At 39.1% G+C, this 22,002-nt stretch overlaps 1 protein-coding gene across 1 annotated transcript; it reads left to right on the forward strand.

Moving 5' to 3' along the window:
- Nucleotides 1-10,610: 10,610 nt before the first annotated feature.
- Nucleotides 10,611-21,266, forward strand: gdf6a (growth differentiation factor 6a). Its single transcript, XM_006635558.3, has 2 exons — nt 10,611-11,478; nt 17,736-21,266. Exons 1-2 carry the CDS (start codon nt 11,130-11,132, stop codon nt 18,617-18,619), a joined length of 1,233 nt encoding a protein of 410 aa, XP_006635621.1. The 5' UTR covers nt 10,611-11,129; the 3' UTR covers nt 18,620-21,266.
- The last annotated feature ends 736 nt before the right edge of the window (nt 21,267-22,002 follow it).

Below are 22,002 nucleotides of genomic sequence, written 5' to 3' on the forward strand. Positions count from 1 at the left end.
AAAGTGCTGAAACAAATGAAATTATCCAGCCTGCTGGTTAAAATCAATTCAGTGCCTTCACTTTCCCAAACCCCTGCAATACCATAAACTTCAGCAACGTGCATGCCATAGGAGTTGTCCAAAAAAGTACAAAAAATGTATACAATGTATACAACTTCTGAATAAACATGCAATCTCTTACCAATAGAACCTACTCAGCTACAGTATATAAAGGCTATACAGTATTTATATTGAACTATCTTTTTCAGTTGTATCTATTGTTTTATATGTTGGTATAAAGGGTTTAATTTAACAACTGAGAGCCTAGCAAGACTCTCAGCAGTCAATATCTTGCTCTAGGTTGTTCTTGAATTTCACCTCAATCACCCTATTGACATAATTGTTCAATGACAGCACTTGGCACGTTCATCTCAAGTAGGTAATGAATTAAAGAGATTGGCAACACCTACTGCCAAGTACAGCACCTACAGCCTGGAGCCATGGAAGATTTAAGGTGAGAACACATATGTTTTGTAATTTTGATGTCTTGTAACACGACATTACACTTGCATGTGTGCATAATATAGAGAATGTGGACAAAAGCTCCCTGTTTTACAATATTGGATCCCTGGCAGGTTGTACCATCTATATACCAGTCCTCAATGGCTGCAGTCCAGCTCATTTATAGTTCTCTAAATCTCCAGCCTCTTAAGAGCAAGGAAATAATTCAACTTCTCTATTTAAGCAAATAATGAGCTCAATTAGGTCATTAAAGGCTCATGTGGGAGGAAAAACAGAAACCCTCTGACCCTCCAGGACTGATTAAACATGAGGGTGGCTCATTGCTGCCTCTCAGTGCTCAGTTAACATGGGCTCCCATGGTCTGATTTTTTTTTTCTAGCAAAACAAATGTTATTCCACGTAGGCATTTTCCAGTGAGGACATACTCTAACAACTCATGCAACCTCTACAATGTTACAAACTTTCTTAAAAGGGTGGATGTCTTTTCTCAGTCCGAGCAAGTGGATGCTGGGGCTGGATTTGCGCAATGAGAGAGTCCCTCCAGGCCCTGTCGCTTGCTGATGTCCGTGCCTTTTTTGTTCTTGTCCTGGCTCTGAAACTGCGGTCATCCGGTCCTCCTCAAGGGAACAGGGTTTTCCTCCTCAGTCCCTGTACAGGATCCACAGTCCCTTCCAGCGCTTGTTCAGTGTGGAGAATAATTGTCTTCTGGGAAAACTGACCCTGGTGTGAGTGTGTGCCCTAGGATGGACTGGCGGCCTGTCCAGGGAATATCCTGTCTCACACCTGTTGCTTGTTGTCCCCCACAACCCTGCATTGGATAAGTTGGTTAGACAATGGGTGGAGCAATGGAGGAACACGTCTGGAACAGCCCTGGAATTTGTCGTCTCCCACTGTTGAAGAACCATTTTTGTAGTAGAGGCCGAACCTTTTTGGATTGAAAAATGATCGGTCTTGATTCTTTACAAGGAGGAGGGGGAGTCTTAAATGGATTACCAGTGTTAAGTCCCCAATATGGCTCAGTCTAGGGATGAACGGGGACTAACACATGAGCCAGGGTTTAACGGACGGAAATACACCAACAAAACAAAAAAAAAAACACGAATTACACTATTCTACAACCCAGTACCCTCTAAACCTGTCTCCCGAGAAAGGGGTGGCAAAGCCAAAGCAAAGCCTTCCCAAGATATCTGTCTACTCTATCTGAAATAAGCTATAACGGAAAAGTGGGAAAAAAAAACATGGAAGCCACAACAATCCCAACCCTACACCACAGCCAGGAAAACCAATCCGATACGTCTCGCGTTCTCGCCGTTTCTGCTTCTAATTCTCTTCCCCACCCTCTCTCCAGACATTTAAAACCGGACCGTTCTCTTCAACCAATCCAGAGAGATACCCTATTGAGGGACACACCCACCTCCAGCAATGGACCCCCGCACGGGAGGAGAGTAAAAAAACAACAGAACGTAACAGCAGTAACAGGGCTCGCATGGAGATTTAGAAAAAATGATCATCCCTTCTTCTCACACTTGTGAAAGACAAATCAATGATTCACTTTTGATGTACAGTAGCACAAAGCTAATTACAATCAACTAAGTTGTGCTTCACAGTAAGTTGTGCTTTACAATCCAGATTTTCAATATACTTGCAAAATCACCATTGAATATAGAGCTTTATCGTCTTTAAAATAATAGCAGCTATATAAAACCATGATTGATATTGTAAGCCTGCTAGGAAGGCAAACATTAAATATGTAAAAGAAATCATTTTCACTGTTTACCACACTAGTAGGCCGTGGTCTATTTGTGGGTTTCGAAGTCTCAAAGTGCGTTTAGAACAAAAACAAGACGTGAATGCACTCCAGCAGTTCGATCAATTATTTAGCACCTCTCCAGATGTAATGCTCTCAAGCGCGGATTACGTCATCCTTTACAACGCGTCTTGGGGATCCTGAAGAATTTGCTTTTTAAAGTGGGGCAGTAAAAATCCGGAGATTGTTTCTACTTTCTGGTTCATTGTTTATTCTCTGTATCGATATCAACATTTCCTTTTATTTTGTACCATTTCTGAAGTAGGTTAATATAATTGTTCTTGCAGTATTGAAAACAATATACGGTTAGTGCGTTAACTGTATTACGTAAACGTAATTACTGCCTATATACAGTACTTATAATGCGCATCTGAAACGATGGGATTTGCGCGCTGGTTGTGTTCGGTTGAAGCGCATTAAATCACAAGGGAACCGAGGAAACTGTCCTTGGTCCTGAAGAGAGTTGATTCACCGAGATGAAGCTGTAGAGCACAGGGTCGACGGCTGTCCGTGGTGCTGAACAAAACGAGCCGTTCTTCCAGTTCACTCTGTGATCGCGTTCAGTGCACTGAAGGAAAAAAGAAACGCAGCAATGAGAATTACTAATGTTATAGCTGATGTTCTTTCACAAACTGTTGTCAATTTGTTTTAAGCCCTCTGACCATCAATACAGCTTGTGCAGTGGGGCATTGCAGCTTGCCAATCACACGAAAGCTCGTTAGGAGCACTTTTACCCAACGAGGTCCAGGTGGAACAGCGCCTGATCAGGTCACCTTTAAGAAGGCCTTAATCCAAAGCTTAGGTCACTGCAAGAAAATGGCCACACTTAGTCAGTTTTCTGTGCATTCCATAAGGCCTTGAATGTCACCAGAATCAAGGGAGAGGGCCATTGGCATGCTGCAGGCAGGCATGTCATGTGCCAGCATTGCCAGACACTATAGAGTGAGCAGCTCCACTGTGTCCCGACTGCAGAGAAGGTTTCAGCAGACCGGCAGGACAGATGACCGTCCAAGATCCGGTCGCCCTCGAGTGACCACACCAGAGCAGGACCGACACATCAGACTGGTCCACCTGAGAGATCGTTTCAGATCTGTCCCCCGTACTGCTGCTGAAACTGCCAGCAGACACAATGCCCGCATCAGTGACAGGACAGTGAGGCTCCATGCTGCTGGCCTTAGAGCAAGGTGACCAGTCAGAGGCCCTCTGCTCACACCTCCTAGACGTCACACCCGACTGGCTTGGGCCAGACAGAGGCTGCGACGGACTCGTCAGCAGTGGCATCAGGTCCTCTTCACAGATGGGTCACTCTTCATCCTGTTCCACGCAGACAGGAGGGCCAGAATGTGGAGTTGGAGGTGTTGTTTCTTTTTTTCCCCCATCAGTATATATATAGAACTAACTTGTTTTTTTAACTAGTATTTAGTGTATTTATTAGGTCTTGTAAGGTCTGAAAAAAATTTAATACAAATTCAAAAGTTTCGAAAAGTTCAATGTTTACTCAATTATTATTTACAGTTTTTAACTCATTTACTTGGGAAAAACAATGTGTGTCAAACCCAGCTTATCATTAAGGTCTGCAGGGCAGTTTGGGGCATATGTAAACTGTGCAATCAAGACTATAGGTTTACATACTATATGTAGAAGTGCAGAATTCAGCAGATATTCTCCTTATATCATCAGCAGCCGAAGACCCTTTGAAAAGTGTTAAGCTGATTCCGTTAAGCTAATGATCAGCTCCTTTAGGTCATTATGAGCAGAAATGGCATGAAACTGAAGAAATCAGACACTGTGGCTCTCTGGGAGTTGTATATCATTGCACAAGACACTGCAGGCTGACTCTGGTCCTTTTCGCAGTGGTCTTTCAAAGAATGAACACAGCCCTTACAGGACAGGTGCCTGAACGATAGGTTAAGGGGATGATGGGGAGTGAGTCTAAGAATCCCCAGACAGCTACTCTGCTGGAAATTGCAGTATCTCTTAAATAAATATGCAGCACAAATACAGTCTGGAAGCCAGCAGCAAAATTAGGATCTGAACTGGCAATCTGTTATTAGACGAGCCACTAAGAAGTGAAAACATCTATAGGCAACATGAATGAGACACCTGAACCATAATGAACTGCCCCGACAGCATTCAACAATCACCTCCCAGAAACCATGGTAAATGTAAGGAATGTAGATTGCTAATCGAAGGTATGCTTGACTCACTGGTTGATGGGCATGCATGCTTATTTATGGTTGCACTGATGTTTGGCTTGAGTTAAATCCATCCATTAATTCTCTAACTTCTTTATCCAAAACAAGTCTGTCCCAGCAAGCAATGGTTGCAATGCATCATACACACTCAAACATACTCACACCAGGGCCCATCTTCCCAGAAGCAAATTCATCTACCAGCATATCTTTAGCTGTGGGAGAAAATGGGAGCACCCAGAGGGAAACCTACATGAACACAAGCAGAACTTAAAAACTCCATGCAGATAGCACCCAAGGACAAGAATTGAACCCAGAGCTCAGAAGCAGACATGCGAACAACAGTGCCTCCATGCCACCCTAGGTTTGAATTATATCTGTAATATAAGCCTCATATTTTGGAGTTTCTCCTATGCTTTCTGTGTCAAAGGTTTGTTGTTTAAATTTATTAAAGCTTTTTATTCTTGAAATGTCCATTACTGCTTTAAATAAAATCTGCTTGATTGCCTCTTCATGATGGAGCACACCTACTGAAAGTTTAATGCAGCAGCAGTCATTTGCTGAGGACCGTTTATGTGTACAGCTGTGCTGTTGTAAATTTCTGTCATCATTCAGGCTCCATAGTGGAAATCAGTCAAATGTACAAGATATGAAGTGAAACAAACAAGCTGAAATGGCAATTTCCGGGATGTGAATCAGAGGAGGGTTACATAATTGCCGAGTAAACAACAGAGACGTCAAGACATTTATTCCTGACTACCCTCTGGTGGTTGAAATGGACTATTTGAGCACTCTGGGCAGAACTGACTAAAATTCAACTCAAAGATCGTTTTTCAAATGAATTCAATTAGGGGGTCTAACCAGCTGTCTATGTATTTTTTTAAATTGGGGAAAGCTGAAAAAATGAGAGCTAGAATCAGACTTCTTTCCGAATAAAGATAATACTTAAATATATAAAATAAGTTTTTAATTTAAATCAAACATTATCTAGGACATACTGTAAATGTGAAATAGAGGATTTCAAAATAAATTAGACTACTGTTGTACAGTAGTTGGGTTAAGACTGAGGACCCTGCTTTTTAGCTGTATTTTTTAACATGTACATCTCAGTAAATAACGTGATCCGTAAAGGAAATTATTCATTTTCTCATTTTCTCTCTATTTGTACTATTCTTTCTCTCTATTCACATTCTCTCTATTTGTATTACTAAAGATTCTACATTATTTCTCCAGGGTTCCAGCCTAAACAGTTTTAATCCAGTCTCCGTCAATGAAATGACATCATTATATTTTTGCCTTGTTTAATATCCTATAATTTCTGAATTACAACAGGAATTTAACTCTGGATTCAAATCCACCTTTTATCATTTTGCAGACATGTTGGGTAAAGATCTTTACTTATTAAGGACTGATGAGGGAGAGAACCCTATCATCTTTTCAGAAACATTGTAGAATGATTGAGTACTCTGCTCTGGCAGTGCTTGGTGTACACTGATCATCAGTACCCTATGTGCTTAAGCATGCTCATTTTGTAAAAATAAAGTATAACCATTTTGACTAAATGTTTTAGTATCATTTGTTTAATTGGTAATTTGTGAATCACTAGAGTGATTTTAACTGTTCAGTAAGCACAGCCTTTGTCTTTCTTTTGACTTCTGAAACTCGACAGGTTAGTTCACCTCATCGCCTCTCTCTCTGACACATCAACATCTTTCTTCTTCTTGAACATTTTCCCACTCTTGTTTCACTGCATCATAAATAACCCTTACGTTGGCAGATCAGCTGAGGAGAGAAAGATAAATAGTTATCATACAGAGAGATTGCATGGGGGTTCAGTGCTCACCAACATTCATTAATGCAATATTATGAGGTGGTGTGAATAGCACTTCAGATGGGCTCGCCAACCGTGGAGACAAATCCTTTTTAGCAATGAATCAAGGTTTTGTTATACCACCTTATCTTATCTTCAGCAACAGTGGTAAAGATATGAAGAGCCATATGATAATGTGTACAAATGACCCATCGCTGTGCAGGTCCAAGTGTAATAATAGGAGCAGGAGTGTCTAGTCCCACACTTATAATGATGGGGCAATCAGACCAGCGTGGTACCGCATTGATTAAATCCCATGTCCTCACTTTCTCCCCTCTCCAGCCTCATATTGATTTGACAACATTTCAGCTGTGGGACACACATCCTCATGCTGAATGTACTATATAACAGTTTTATTGATGTGTGTGATGTGATGTGTTTTGCTGTGGGTAGCAGCAGCTGAAAATGTTGTGGACTGTCTGTTGTGTCAGACAAACCCATCCGTTTTTCTGAGCGCTTGATCAAGCACAAGGCTGCAGGGCATCTGGAACGTATCCCAGCAAACAACAGGCACGAAGCAGGATACACCCTGGACAGGATGCCAGTCCATTGCAGAGCACAGATACAAACACGCTGACACTCACATCAGGGCCAGCTTCCCCAGAAACCAATTAACCAACTAGTATGTCTTTGGTGTGTGTTAGGGAACATGAGGCTCTCCATAGCACCTCAAGTCTGGAATTGAACCCAGGGCTCCAGCACTATGAAACAACAAGGCTATCCACTGTGTGTGCTACCCAACAAAAAAAAATACTATTGTGTTCCTGGAAATAATTAAAATAAACCAGATTTAAGTTTTAAAAGAACTGTGCTATTTAAAACACAAAAAAAGCATAGGCCGAACCCCAAGTGCTGTACGTACGTAAACAAACTCCTCATTTGTTTAATTGGACATTTCTGTTTGTTTTCAGCTCTTAATACAACACAAAAATAAAGGATACGTAGTTTAAGTAGTTAAGAATTTGGACTACTTCTGAGGCGGAAATGAACATGATTACTTCACTTGGGCTTTGGCACTCGTTTGAAGAACTGGTTTAATATGAAAGAACAAGAGGAAACTTCCATATGAGGATAAGAAATTAATGTACGTTTAGACAGTATGGATTCACGCTTATTGCAGATATTATGATAATTGTATTGTGGTTGTATTTCTTTTAAAACATCTAGAGCTACAATATTCGACCACTTGGTGTCACTGTAAGATTATGTTCCTTAGTCCCAATCACCACATACAGTACATGGTCTGGCTAAGTTCTGTGTATAATTATGGCAGCTGTTATGTACCATAATTACACCAGGTGTTATTCTGATAAAAGCTGAAGCCTTCTACTGTATGGTTTTATTGCATCACACTTTGGAATTGTATTCAATTGATCAAAAGTGAGAAGAAATGGATTCACTTTCAAAGAACAAATAGTTGAATTCTGATATTGTTTTCATGGTGTGGTTTTAAATGGCATGTTGTACTGATGTGCTCTTGTTCTATCCTTCAGCTGGACAAGATAAAGGGCATTTGTTCTTCCAGTGCTTGTTCTGATAACAGTTTACTGATAATAGCTGTAAGGTATTTTCTGAACAGTCTGTCGAACATTCTAATGGAAATGAAATTCTAGGGGGTGACACTGCTACTGAGCACCGGTAGTTTGATGAGAGTTTTCAAGCAAACCCAGCTGTGTAAATGGACACCGAAATCTGTATTAACAAAAAGATAGGTAAGTTTCTTTGGATAAAACCTATCAAAAAGCCAAAAAAAAAGGATAGGTTTATTTAAACGAATCGATATATTTATAACAGTAATATATTTTACGTTCTGTCCCTTTATAATGAAAATGGCCTAATACAATGACATGCATGTCCTTCTGAAATGTAAAATGGTTATTCTGAAAAATATGATTTTGAATCATTAGAGATTTTCTTAGGTTAGATAAAAGTTTTAAAAAGATATTTTGCGACTTGTTGTTTTGTCATGATATTTGCAAAGACCGGTTCATAATCTGTATTTTGAGGAAGACACTTTTACTATTGTGTGAAAAGAATCAGTAAATCAATCCAAAGCAACAGTCTGAATCAGATCCATAAAGGAATGTGTTAATACCAATGCAGAAATTCCCTTGTGATACAACTAATGAAATGTAGGACAGAATCCACATTGCTAAGGTTTGCTAACTATAATAGATACTGAGCTACAAGAAAGCTGTATTTTGGATGAATCAACTAACCTTTGTATTTTATTTTATACATGAATTGGGTGGTTATGACTAATCACCAGACTATTGTACACATTGTTTCTGTTTAACATTCGGTGCAATCTGAAACATTTTTACAATTTTTCTGTTGCCCATTCTACAATGAGCTGGAAGTGTATTTATTACAGTCTAGCCTTGTCCAGATCCTAAAAAAAATACAAGCATACGTCTTTAGATTTAATTTATTTTGTCTTTTTAGGCACTGACCTTCAAAAAAAGGCCAAATTAAGGCACTGCAATGGAATTGCTGGTCTTCAGGTAATAAAAATGCAATAACATTTCAAAGAAATATTTTGATTCCTATTTACACATAACAGTGACTTTATAAATTAAGATCATTCTGAGGACCACAAAATAAAACTGGTTTTTATCTAACCTACACCCTCAAGCACAATTAGTTGCTGTGCTGGAATGTATCTAGAGATTTAACAAATGTAAACTCCGAACAAAAACACACACGCACCAATACTTGAATGAGTAAAATCACCCTCTTGTGTGGCACTGCTCATGGCTTTTCTGTTTCTAAAAATGTTTAATCTTATCGCGGAGGAAGACTGTCAGTTAGATACGACCTGCAAATACTGCAGCTGGTTAATATGTGACTTCCCAAACATCGTGTTTGCACGTCTTATCTGCTGCTAAAAGACGTTTTTTTTATTTAGGGAGATGTGATTTAGTTAGCCTGATTATGCTGCTCTGTATGTCAGATTGTTCACAATGGATAGAAGCCGCAGCATGTAAATTTAATGATAGTGTGATAAAGAAAAAAATGTCAGTCAGCAGCAGAAGCTTAAAGGAAACCTGTCGTCTTGATTAGCATGCTACAGAATGAGTGGAGGTGAGCAGCAGTTAGCGGCAAAAGTCCTTGCTTTCTGAGAACAGCCACCGAGGGGTAAAATTATAATGAAAGATTTCAAAAGCAAAATTCATGTCAGTTGAATCTAATCCTTACTCCGATCCCATTTGTGTATGATTTCAGAAAAAAATAAAACAATAAAACCTTGACGCAAAAAAAAAACAATTTTATTTAATAATACATTTATTTATTTTTCTTTGCAATCGGTTGCATTGCATTTTGGTTCTACAGAGCCACAAAAAAACATAAACAGTTTATGTTATTTTTAAAAAAAGCCTTGTTTTTCATTGTCTTCGAAGCTGCACCTTAACCAAACGTAGAATCCTGCCAAGTCTGCAAGTCTCACGGCATAAAATCAGGACAGAAAAGCCGTCGCATCAAGTGTAAGTGTGTGTTAGGATGTTTTAGTTTTCTTACAGTAGGTGAGTTAATGTTGCATTCGCGTTTGGTCCGCTTGGAGGCACCAGAGCGAAAGAAAATAGAAATTAAATACGAGACCTTCAATGTGCGTTGCACATTTATCAGCGACGAAGGTTGAAACTTGCGAGACGGCGTATGGTGGTTAAATACGGCAATATTTTGCGAAAAGTAGTTAAAGTAAAGGTCACAGCTTTCTGGAAACGAGCAAAATACCGTTGTAGGAAATGTAACGCTATTTTGTCGCCAAGATAAAAAAAAGAAAAAACTACTACTGCTACTAAGAAAGTGACGAGGCAAAAACAGAAGTGGTAAGACTTCTTCTCGAACTTTTCTCGACTTTATTGTGACTAGTAAAGTGAAGCTAGGACTAATCATTTTCGACTTTTTTTCAGCTTTTGATATCTTCGTGTACATACAATTGGATAACACCTCCTTCCCTTAGAATTTGTCATGGCTCCGACGATAATGACGGGGTATTAACGTAGCGTATCTGCTACAGGTGCAAATACTGCACGCGTGCGGTTTCATGTCTAAAAAATAATTGCTTGTACCCAAAGCAGTTCACATAAGACACTCGCATTGCACAAAACGACATAGGATATATTAACTGATTAAGGCTATTACATCGTTTTCTTATTTGATTTGATATTCATATGTATTTAAAAAAATATATTTCCTGTGACTCAATAGGGAAAAAGGTCAAAGTCTTGTATATGCTGTTAGCTTCCATTACTTGTACACAGCTTATCAATGCTAAACGCTTATCGACCACCGAGCCTGATCTTTTAGGGGGGGGGGGGTGAAATTTCCGAATTATCTAGAGTGGCTACATTTTAACCAGTCAATGAGCGTGTGAGTGTCTGTGGAAGTCGGAGGGGTGGGGTGGGCAGTTTGAAAAGTTAACCTGTTGCTTCTGAGGGTGCCATCCCTTTCTGCTGGATGTGGCGCTGGGAGAGAAAAACGCCATCTGCCTCGCCTCGCCCGTGGGATGGGTTTCTCGTCTTCTTTAACAACTTGATTGAGGGACCGGGGGTAGAGGTTCTCCAATAAATACATGAGCACAGACCCATGAGCGAGTGGGCGTAGCCCTCCATCGCCTCAGCAGTCCCTCTGTCCTGTGGAGCGCACTTTCTTTTGCCCGTAAAGCCTGCGGATCTCTTAACCGCTGCGTTTCTTGAACTACCGCACCGACTGAACTGTAGAGAGCGCTTCCAGTTCGCTGTGGGACAGTATTGCTATGGATGCCTTCAGAGCCGCGGTGTTTTCCCTGCTCCTTATTTGTCTTTGGGATGTACCTGCTTTACAGTCAGCTGCTCTTTTCTCTTCTCCTGTCCCGAGGAACAACAAGGGAACCAAGATTCTGAATGACGGGAGGAAGGCACCCAAGTCTCTCAAAGAAATATTATCTTCGTCCACTCTCCGGAGCCATCACGCCGATGCGCTCAAAGACGCCATCGTACCGCACGACTATATGCTATCTATTTATAGGACTTACTCTGCAGCGGAAAAGCTCGGGCTAAACGCGAGTTTTTTTCGGTCGTCAAAGACTGCTAACACCATAACAAGTTTTGTGGACAGAGGACAAGGTTGGTCAGAAAAAAACAAAACAAAACAACAACATGTCTTCACCTGTAAACGAAACGATGTCGTCAAGAGTGAATGTGCATGCGTTGAGCTGCTCATCCGCGTGCTCGCCAGTTTTATGGTCTAGTTTGCGTATCAGTAGGAAGGTCTTATGATAACATTATTCCTGGTTATCTTGTAAGGGTTGCTCGTCATTTGTATTAATTGAGAGGGAGAGAAAAAAAAACTTTTGCGAATGTTTTACAAGTGTAACGGATCAGTAGGCTAACAAGACTGTTTTGCGTTTATCTGTATATATTTAACAGGCCTTGTTTTAGTAACAAGGAAATCTAGAAAAATATTTTATTATTAGTAGTAGTAGTATTATAAGCTGTCCACCTGAAAACCTATTCAACCCTAAAAACCATTATACGTTTTATTGGTTTGTTCTTGGGAATAATCTAGCATTGGCTTAATTTAGTTCTTTAACTAATTCCTCGTATGTGGTACAGTACATGCTTTTGAATGCTTTAGTGCAACTAGGTGACGCCGTTTACGCCTCAATGATATAAGCATAGACAGCATAGCAGTGTCAAATGCTAAAGTATCCGAATAGGTTTTTTGAAAATTGTGAAAGTTTTTGGGGAGTGTGAGGCTGATGTTACATCCACTGAAAGTTCGTTCAAGTCAGCGGAGTTCATTAGCTGTTGAAATGCTGGAAAAATTAAATTACCGTACCGTAATTTATTTCATGTCGGTGAGGACAACTCTCCTGCTTTGTCAAAGCTAAATGACCCCGTTGTAGCCTCTCAGTTCTGCGTCGTAACCCATCGACTTTCAAAAAGAAATACAGTATACCAGTTTAAAAATAAGCAGGGCAGTTGTGGCCAAAAGATATATGAATGTAGCCTTCGTTTTGTAGGTTATGATTTTTGGCATTGCCATGCGGAGTGTTTACTGCGATATTAATGGCATCATGTGCGTGGTTGTAAGCCAACTTGAGAGTGGTAAAGCAGAGGGAAAAATATTTTTTCGTTGTTCTGTTTAACTAAAGTGGGGGCGGGGGAGTGAAGTTTTAACCGAATGATCTGACAGTTTAACTCCAGACAAGAAAGCAGAAAATGTTACAAACACATTGAACTCCCGGTCAACGAGGAGTGAACGTTGAGTTTATGTTCGGCAGAGAAAATAAAAGCGATCGGTTTACCACATCGGCATTCTTCCTGGTCCGTAAAATAAAGGCCGTGGCTTTTAAGGGGTGAATTGTGAACTGGTTTGATGAGGAAAAAGCCTCACTTTCCTCCTGATTTTGATTTGATGTGTCACAGGCTGTGACCTCTCGCTGGGCCTTCAGAGGGTTGCTTAGCATCGAGACACTGATTGGAGTATTTGAACTCAGTGATCTAATTGAGTGTTCATGTCATAACATATCAAATACTGTCTATTCTCCCATAATGAACTACCCCAGCCAATGGCACATCACCAAAAAAATTAAAGAGAACTTCCGTTCCTATGAAGTGGTTACTATTTTACAGCCCACCTCCCTGCGTGACTGCTACTTTAATTGCTAGAATGGTTTTTTTTCTCCGCTAAACAGGCTTTCTATAAAGATTTAGCCAAGCCAACGTGCAGAAACTATGGTCTAAATTGACCCCGATAGAAAATACCCCCTTTACTGTATACAGCATTTTTCTGTCTTTTTAAAGTACCAGATGAAGTAAGCAGATCCGTGTAAAAAAAATAAATGAAAAAATAAGCGTTAACGTATGTGCTGTGATAAATACTGATACTAAAGTGTAAACGAACTGAACAGTCGCCTTTATATACAAATATGCACCCCAAATAGAGGGTTTTGGGGAGTATAAAAAATATGTGTTTTCGTTATTGGTCCTTAATTATGAATTTATAAGCTAAAGCACTTTTAAAGTGTTGAGGCTGCACTGTGGAGTATCCATAACCATCGACATTGCCTTTTCATGTTGGAAAAAAGAACAACAAAAAAAAAAAGAGCGATCGGCTTTATGTAAAAGTTGATCTCAAAACGTCGTAGATTTTAGCTTCGTTACGGTCGCAAGATCAGACAAGAACGAGCTGAATGTATGAAAATTACTTTTGGCACTTGGAGTAACTCATTAAAACGCAGATGGTGCTCGCTGGCCTCGAGAACCACAGCATTAGAAAATAGCTCAGAAAAAAAATGACAGTTATGAAAGAAACCTCATGAATAAAGAAAATAAGATCAGATAACTGGGATTGTAACTCGTCAACTTTGTCAATAACGAACGATTAAATATACAGTTATGTTTTGTCTGGGAAAAAAGATGAGTCATTTACCAATTTTAGTTGTGTATTTTAATTCTTGTGGAGCTATTGAATTTAGTGTGTTTCTTTCAGATGGTACAGTACCTTCCGTCTGGGTATGGACTACATTATCTTTACATGCGCATTAATGGTACTTTATCAGAAGCAATATCCTCTTTGGTGTGATGTAAATAAACATTCGAGTAAATGTTTTTTTAAAAAAAGCAGTTGTGTACTATTAGGTCCGTTTTGGAGGAAAAAAATGTTTTGGTTGTATTTTAGGGAGACAAACTATCGAAATACCCAGCGTGTGAAATACGTTCTCGTAATATGATGATGTGAGTGTAATAACCTTAAATTCAGTGTAATCGGTATGAGCAGTTTTGCACTGGGAATGTTGTCGTTGGCAAACGGGAAATGAAATATAAGCAGGGAAGTATTTTAATGGGTAAGGAGGGAATTCACAACTGTTAATTATTCGGTGACCTTGTATTCGATTTGTGTGAGCTCTTATACAATCTCTAATGCAGACCAGACGCGCTGAGCAACTGAAACAAACAGAAGGTTCCAATCTACTTTTATTATTTAACTCGGTTGGGTTCAAGTACAGAAATAAAACACGAAGACGTCAAACATCAGTAACTAGTTATCGAGCAAAAATCGAAAACATTGTTTTTGTGTCAGACATGCGAGAGTGAAAGATACTTCTGAAAAACGATTTAGTGTGAAAGTATTATACACTTATCAAGCACTTTTAAATGAGCCATACATTATGAAGAAAAATACATCCAAACCTAAGATCAAGTCTATGCCATACTTACAAATGACTCGTAGTTAGCGTGATTACAGGGTGTTATTTATTTTTTTAAATAATGGAGCTAGATGGATTATCCAAAGAGACCATATTCTCTTTTGGCAACACTGTTTGTGCACAACCAATATTCTCACACATTTAAGGAAAAAAAGAGATTATTCGATTTTGTCCAGTGACTCTCGTATGCGAGTGCTTTTTAAACACGGTCCACGAAAATATGTCCATCGCATTATGTTCTAAGATAGGTTTTTATCACGCTTTGCTCCAGCCATACATTAACCAAACTCGTGGCTTATACGTACAGTGCTACAAATTCGGGTATGTGTGATGGCTCTATAACCAGTGAGTTTCCCTTCGTTTTTTTTTTCAGCAACCACTCCTCGTGTCTGCTGCGATAATGATTAAACTAACGACTTAGAAATGCTAGCTCAAACCTACAGTAGGTGAAGGTTTTGGTCTGACAGGTGGCAAACAAAATTTCGTTGTATTCAAGCGTTCTTACGGATAATAAAGTAATTTCATACAATCTGCAAGTGAGTTCGGATCTGTTTTATGATTTTTAGAAACATGTTCGAGGAATGCAATTCACTGACAAGTAAATTAAAGTGAAATTAAGATCTGGCGGAAAGCCCAGGAAATCTGACGATCGCAGAAGCACTGCATTTCCGTGCAATATAAACATACACTCAGCAGTAATATTTTTTGTGTTAATGTATCTTCAACATAGGCCTAAATTTGTGCATAAGGAAAAAAAAGGCTAATCGCATTGATCTAATCCGCGAGTGGCGTTAATGTTCAACTACTTAAATGCAGCATTGCCAACAATTTACTCTTAATTATGTTTTCTGAAATGATCGTGTTCGTTTTTATGTCCGCTTTATAATCAGAAAGAAAACCTCGGTTTTCATGCACCCAGACCTGTATAAGTCTATAACGTTTTCTGAGCGACGGAAAGAAAGAAGAAAGATAAGAGCAAAGTTTTAAATCTGGCATGACGTCTCTTTTCCTTGTGGAAAGCTAACATACTGTAACTATATCTGTAACCTAGTAAAAAGGTGCTTTTGGGCGCAAGACATAGACGGTTATTATAAGCATAATGCAGAATTGTCCTGTTTCAGGTGATATTAATTTTCTAGGTGACTTAAAACACCTTTGATATTGTTTATGTTTATTTAGGTTTATGATTATGATGCTGATGCAAAATCGACCCACTGCCATCAATAAACCTTACTACTGCTACCATTACGGTGAACAATATTCCATACCACAAATAAATTACTTAAAGTTACGTTAAATATGCGTTTTGGGTAGCTGTGTCTCTAAACTCCAGGAAAGGATGTCGTTCAAAGAAATGACCTCTTAAAATTTACCACCAAAAACAAAAAATAGTTTAAAAAATCCGTATATATTCAGGGCAGATGTTAGCATATTGTGCAAGTTTTTAATTATCCCGGTGAAAAGTGGACCTACAGTACAGGCTTAAAAATCGTAAAAGGGTGATATAATTAATTTATAATACTTTTATCATCGTTGTGTATTTTGTCCTGACTGCATTACTTCAGCGTTACCATACCAATCTCATTTTAACTCGGTACGTTGTTTATATTTCCTAGTCCCAAAAAAAATAGTCAGGTTAATAAAGATGCGTTCAAACCGATCTTTCAAAACTGTTCAGAGAGCCCATACTGGGCTAGAAATACCACTAACCCGCTCCAGCCGCAATAACAAAGACAAGTGGTACCCAAAGCGTGGCCTTCAATACTGCATTTTTCTTACACAGTAAGTAACCTCGTGTGAAAAAAATGCTTCGAAAAGGTTAGAATTGTGTGTGTCGTTGAGATTTCTTACTTTTAGCAATTCAATTTACTGTTACTGAAATTCGCTGCTCCCACACCACCACTACCACCACACACAAACATTGACCACCTAGTTTTAGGTGCAAAAGTACAATTTCGATAGGTGTATCGTGGTGTTGCTGTACATGTAACAAAGATGGTCTCAAGGTGATTTGTGTTACTTGCAGAGAATAAAGTTGCCTTTTCCCCCCCGCTGATGCAGGAGCAATGCAGCGAAGGGCTAAATTAGATGTCTCTTACAATATATTTTCTACTTTGAACATGTTCATGCCCCAGGGAAAAACATAATTCCGATCTTGATTACAACTTTCAAAGCCACAAAATACCTTGTATATACAAAACTGGGAATGCGCTCCTAATGGGTTTGCTTGTAGTAAATGTGAGGCACGACTGCTGAAATGGGAATTTTGGAAACAAAAACGTAAATGCCCATCAATTACAGATTATTTTACTGAAGTAAAAATACTGAACCTCAGACCAAAACATATATTTATTAGGATATTTTTGTTTTTTAAGCAGCCTGGCAAGTCGCCAGGAATTCGTATGTATATATGTGTGTCTATAATGTGTACAAATTACAATTTCCGAGAAGCAAAATCTTCTCATGTCACCCTAACCTTAGGTATAACAAAGGCACTTGTTAATAATAAATATTTATCCAAAATGATGATGGTAATACTACTAATAATAATAATAATGAAAAGGGGGGATTTTGATAACAAGTAAGGAACAAATAAATGCTAATGTTACGAATCTATATCGAAATTAGAATTCTAAACGCTCTAAAAAAACAAATCTAGACTTATAGTAAACACTTTAAATGTGAACATGCCCCCAAACCGCCCCCGACAGAGACAAACTATTTTTTACTCTTCAAGAATTTTACTTTTCTTCTGTATAGTGCACGTTGAAAATCAGAAACCCTGGGTATTCTGCTGCTATCGCCGTAAGTTTGTTTTTAACATGCAGCATTTTAAGTCGTTGGGAAGATAGGTTTAGTCTCCTATAGTTTTCTCTATTTTAATTTTCTTTACTATTTATACTTTTATAACTAGGTTTAATAGGTAAATGCTTCGGTATGTTGTAAGGAAAACTACGCACAGTAAACTTGTGGTCATCTTACCAATCATGGCGTTCTTGGCTTATACTTAACTTCTTAATCAAAAAATATTTTTATTGAAATGTCATTTATCATAACGCATTAGGCAAAATGTATTTGGTTTGTCTTTCAGTTTGTATGCGCTATTTCCCCCTGTGCACTGTGTTCCCCTGAGTGAATCTGACTGCAATTATTCCTTTTATCTTACAGACGATCTCTCGCACTCTCCTCTGCGAAGACAAAAGTATCTGTTTGATGTCTCAACTCTCTCAGACAAAGAGGAGCTGGTGGGAGCTGAATTAAGGATATTTAGAAAAGTGCCCGGGGATTTCCAAATGTCTGAGACAGGTCTATATGGCATTCAATTACTTTCCTGTCGATCAGGGCGGCTACTGGATTCAAGATCTCTTGATCTCCAGGATTCTCAGAGGCCGGGATGGGAGGTTTTGGATGTGTGGGAATTATTTAAAAATCACCGACCTCCAGCACACCAGAACCAGGTTTGTTTCGAACTCAAGGCTACTTTTGGCACATCAGAAAGGGAAATGGACTTGAGACACTTCGGATTCGAAAGGCACCATCGTCGCCAGCAAGAGAAAGCGATCCTGGTGGTTTTCACACGGTCGAGGAAGAAGGAGAACCTCTTCAACGAAATGAAGGAAAAAATCAAGTCTTCTCGGAAGGCGGGGGACCCAAGTGGTTTCCGATTAAAAGCGAGGCGGAGGAGGAGAACCGCTTTTAACAACCGTCACGGGAAAAGGCACGGCAAAAAGTCCAAGTCGAGGTGCAGCAAAAAACCGTTACATGTGAATTTCAAAGAGCTGGGGTGGGATGACTGGATCATCGCTCCGTTGGACTACGAAGCTTATCACTGCGAGGGCGTGTGCGACTTTCCCCTGAGATCGCACCTGGAGCCGACTAACCACGCCATCATTCAAACTCTGATGAATTCAATGGACCCGAATTCCACACCTCCCAGCTGCTGCGTTCCCACAAAGTTGAGTCCCATCAGTATCCTTTACATCGATTCGGGCAATAACGTTGTATACAAGCAGTACGAAGACATGGTAGTGGAATCATGCGGGTGCAGGTAGCGTTTCTGGTCTGCTTTTCACCCCCCCGGTTTGGTGGTGGGGGGTGTACTGCTGAAACTGCTCAACCACCACGAAAGAGCAAGTCTGGGCAGGTCGTGTTTGGGCGAGAAGAAGCCCCCAAATTGTCCTGGAGCAGACGCTTCACCTGAGCTTTGCCCCAGAGTGAGTGCCTCACGAATGTCCAAAAGGGAGAGTTGAAAGGAACACATTTTATTTCATTTTTGAAACAAGTTTTTGTAGTCAGTTTAGAACAGGTTTAGCTGTCAACCAGTAGGTGTTGAACTACTTCAATGTAGGAAGGCTGTATATCTTTTAGACGGGCAGTAGCGCCACTGATTCCACTGCGATTAAAAATCTTTTTATTTGAATCCCACCCAAAGGCGATTTTTTTTAAATACCATTTCTAAAGACACACGGATACAAAACAACTGAGGGTCCTGAGCGTTTCCAACAGTCAGACAGGACTAACGTGTACTCGACAATGAAGTCGGTCTGGTGACGCAGTTTCGCGCAGCCGAACGAGCAGTTAAGAAAAACCGCACCGTCAGAAACCAGGTCGTGGCAGTCACGTCCGGACAGAGGAGGATTGTATCGCTTCATGCTCTTGTTAGTTTTCAGGAGTGTACACAGGGCTGCAGTGACAAGCACCTGTTCAAACTGAGACCATTTAAGATGAAGGGAAAAGCAATAGTCGCAGCTCCTTTCATGGGCTGGCATGCGGAGAGAAATGGAATCGGCGTGGACCGAGGGCACAGCCCAATAAAGTTTCTTCTATTCCACCACTTCCCAAGAATTATCAACCGATCTTTACTGCCTCTTTAAAGGTGAAGGTAATTTACCAAACACAAAAGGAGATCCAATGAAAGGAGAAAGCGGGGGGGGGACTATTTCCCCCAAGGTTTTCTCTGAAGGCACACGTCTCTCGCTCGGTCTAGGTAGCACTCCTAAGAGATAACAGCTACACAAAGCCTGTGGTAAAGGCACGACTGTAGCTAAAATGAGGGGTGGATGTTTTTTTTTAATTAAACAGAGAATGATTGAAACTTTGGTGCATTGCTGTATATATGACTGGGCATTTCAGATTTGTTTATTTAGCCCATTCAAGCCGAGGCCTGGAGAAATACGCAAGCAATTTGGGCGCTCATAATTGTTCTGTGTAAATATACTTTTAAAGAACGTTAAGGCCTTTGCTGGAACTGACATTTGTACAATGCATCATCTTAAAAGTGCACTTCTACAGCAACCTTCCGTGTCCACAAAAGCAGAAATGCCCTTTCGTAACACATCCTCTGTAACCTGATCAAAATAAACACCTAATTTAAAAAGACTCGCAAGCGAGATTATATTTAAATGCACATTAGCTTTTAATGCACTGTTGTTCATAACTTGATCTGTAAATATTTGTATATTTAAACTCTGCAAGTGCAAAAACTGAGAAATGAGCAACTACTTCTTGTAAATGTATATATCTTTATATGCACTCAAAATGTAATAATTTCTATTATATTATTTTGTATTTGTGTTGTACAGGGTTTGATGTTAATCATATATTTCATACATTAATAAGATTATTTTTAAATTGTTTAAATTGTTACATGTATTCAATATTCTGTACTGAGGGTGGAGAAAATAAATTATCAATGCCTACCTCATAGTAAACTAGTTTCTAGAGAGATCTGAGGTACATCCACTTAGAGTGTCAGTTTTATTTTCCTTTCACAATAAATATTTTTAGTGGATAATATTCCACACTATTGCTAAGTATTAATAAAATGTAAAATACTCTTGTTCTGTACTCAAATAATTGTTTGACTACTAAGCATGACAAGGAATGTTTGCCTATACCTAGGAAGAAATTAGTTGCTTAATGTGAGAGAAAAGAAAAAGATTTTAAATGCAGAAATTTTCTCACTGAGGTTTAACAAACATTTACAATTTTAAAATGCTGTGGCTGATGATTTGCTTGGAACCTCAAACCCAGGCACACAGGCTCATAACAGTTTATGCATTTTACTGCACATATTATACAATCAATCTCACGGTCAAAAGAAACTCCTGGTTTCAGTTTTCCTTTCGACACACTGTGTGAAAACTACCCTTCTAGTTCATTTACTTCAGTTGTTCATGTGGAAGATAAGTGGCATTGTTCAACACCATTTTAATTTTAACAGTCAAAATGGGATTATCCTTGTTAAACACTCAACAACAAGGGGTTATTTATTGCTCTGTTGTGTAACACATCATTTTGTAACACAGAACTCTCAAAGATTTCAGACACTTACTGCACTTTCACCCAAACCTGCACCAAGGAGAACATATACAGTAAAAAATGAGATCAGTTCAGGATTTTTGGAGATCTAAGCAATTTTCAATCTGCCATATTGCAACAAAGCAGAAAAGCGAAAGTAGAAGAATTTTTTTCTGTGCAGTCCATTTACTTATTTTTAATTCACCCTTTGTTCTGGGCAATTCTAGTGACAATTTTCTTTACTTAACCCAATTTTACGGTGGTGTTAAAACATAAAATAACATTCAAGGAAATGAACATGAAATTACATATCACTCGGACTAAAGTACTCAAGATGTTGTTTCTTATTCCAGCTGTTTCTGCATTTCTAGAATTGGGTGTCGTGCTAAATCTGGGATGTTTGTATGAGATGATTTATAAGAATTCTTGGTAATGAATTAAATATAAATGTTTATAAAAAACAGAATTAGTCTTGCTTATCAGCCAGCTTTGTGTTTGATGTTATTGTTCCTTTGTTGGGATTTGCATTGAAAGAGAAGTTTAATATTTTAACTTCAGAGTTTTATTTAGTTTTATGTTCCTGGACAGATACCATTTTGTCATTAATACATTCCTGTATGGTTGCCAGTAAATAATAGTATATCGCTATGGTCATAACTGTAGAAAGCACTGGGCCACTTAATTTCAAAGTACGTGCCATGATATATTTGTTTTATTCTTTGCCTTACAAATGTGCATACACATTTTGAAATGCATAAATAAAGTGACAAAACGATATCAAAGTAAATTTAAACCAAAACAGAAATGAATGGAAACTAGGAGTGACAGAGTAAAACACGAGAATTAATGTGACAAATGCTGGAGCAAAACAATGTACTAAAAGTAAGACAGACTGATGAGTATTTGTGCAGCCAGGGTATGAAGTTGATTTAACATTCATTTTTCTCAATTGGGATGAAACATTTTGAGTAGAACTGTTCCAGTGTTGACTATCAATTCAACCTTTTTTTCAGACTTAGCGCCATGTTTGGACTCAAACTTATGCCTCTTGGTGGGCTGGGCTGTTGTAGAAAAGAAAAAAAAGGTCTCGAATGGATCCTACACTCTGTGTAATGGGGATTCATGACTGTGGTGT

The sequence above is a fragment of the Lepisosteus oculatus genome, chromosome 10, assembly GCF_040954835.1.
Source record: "Lepisosteus oculatus isolate fLepOcu1 chromosome 10, fLepOcu1.hap2, whole genome shotgun sequence".
In the NCBI taxonomy this organism is placed as follows: Eukaryota; Metazoa; Chordata; class Actinopteri; order Semionotiformes; family Lepisosteidae; genus Lepisosteus; species Lepisosteus oculatus.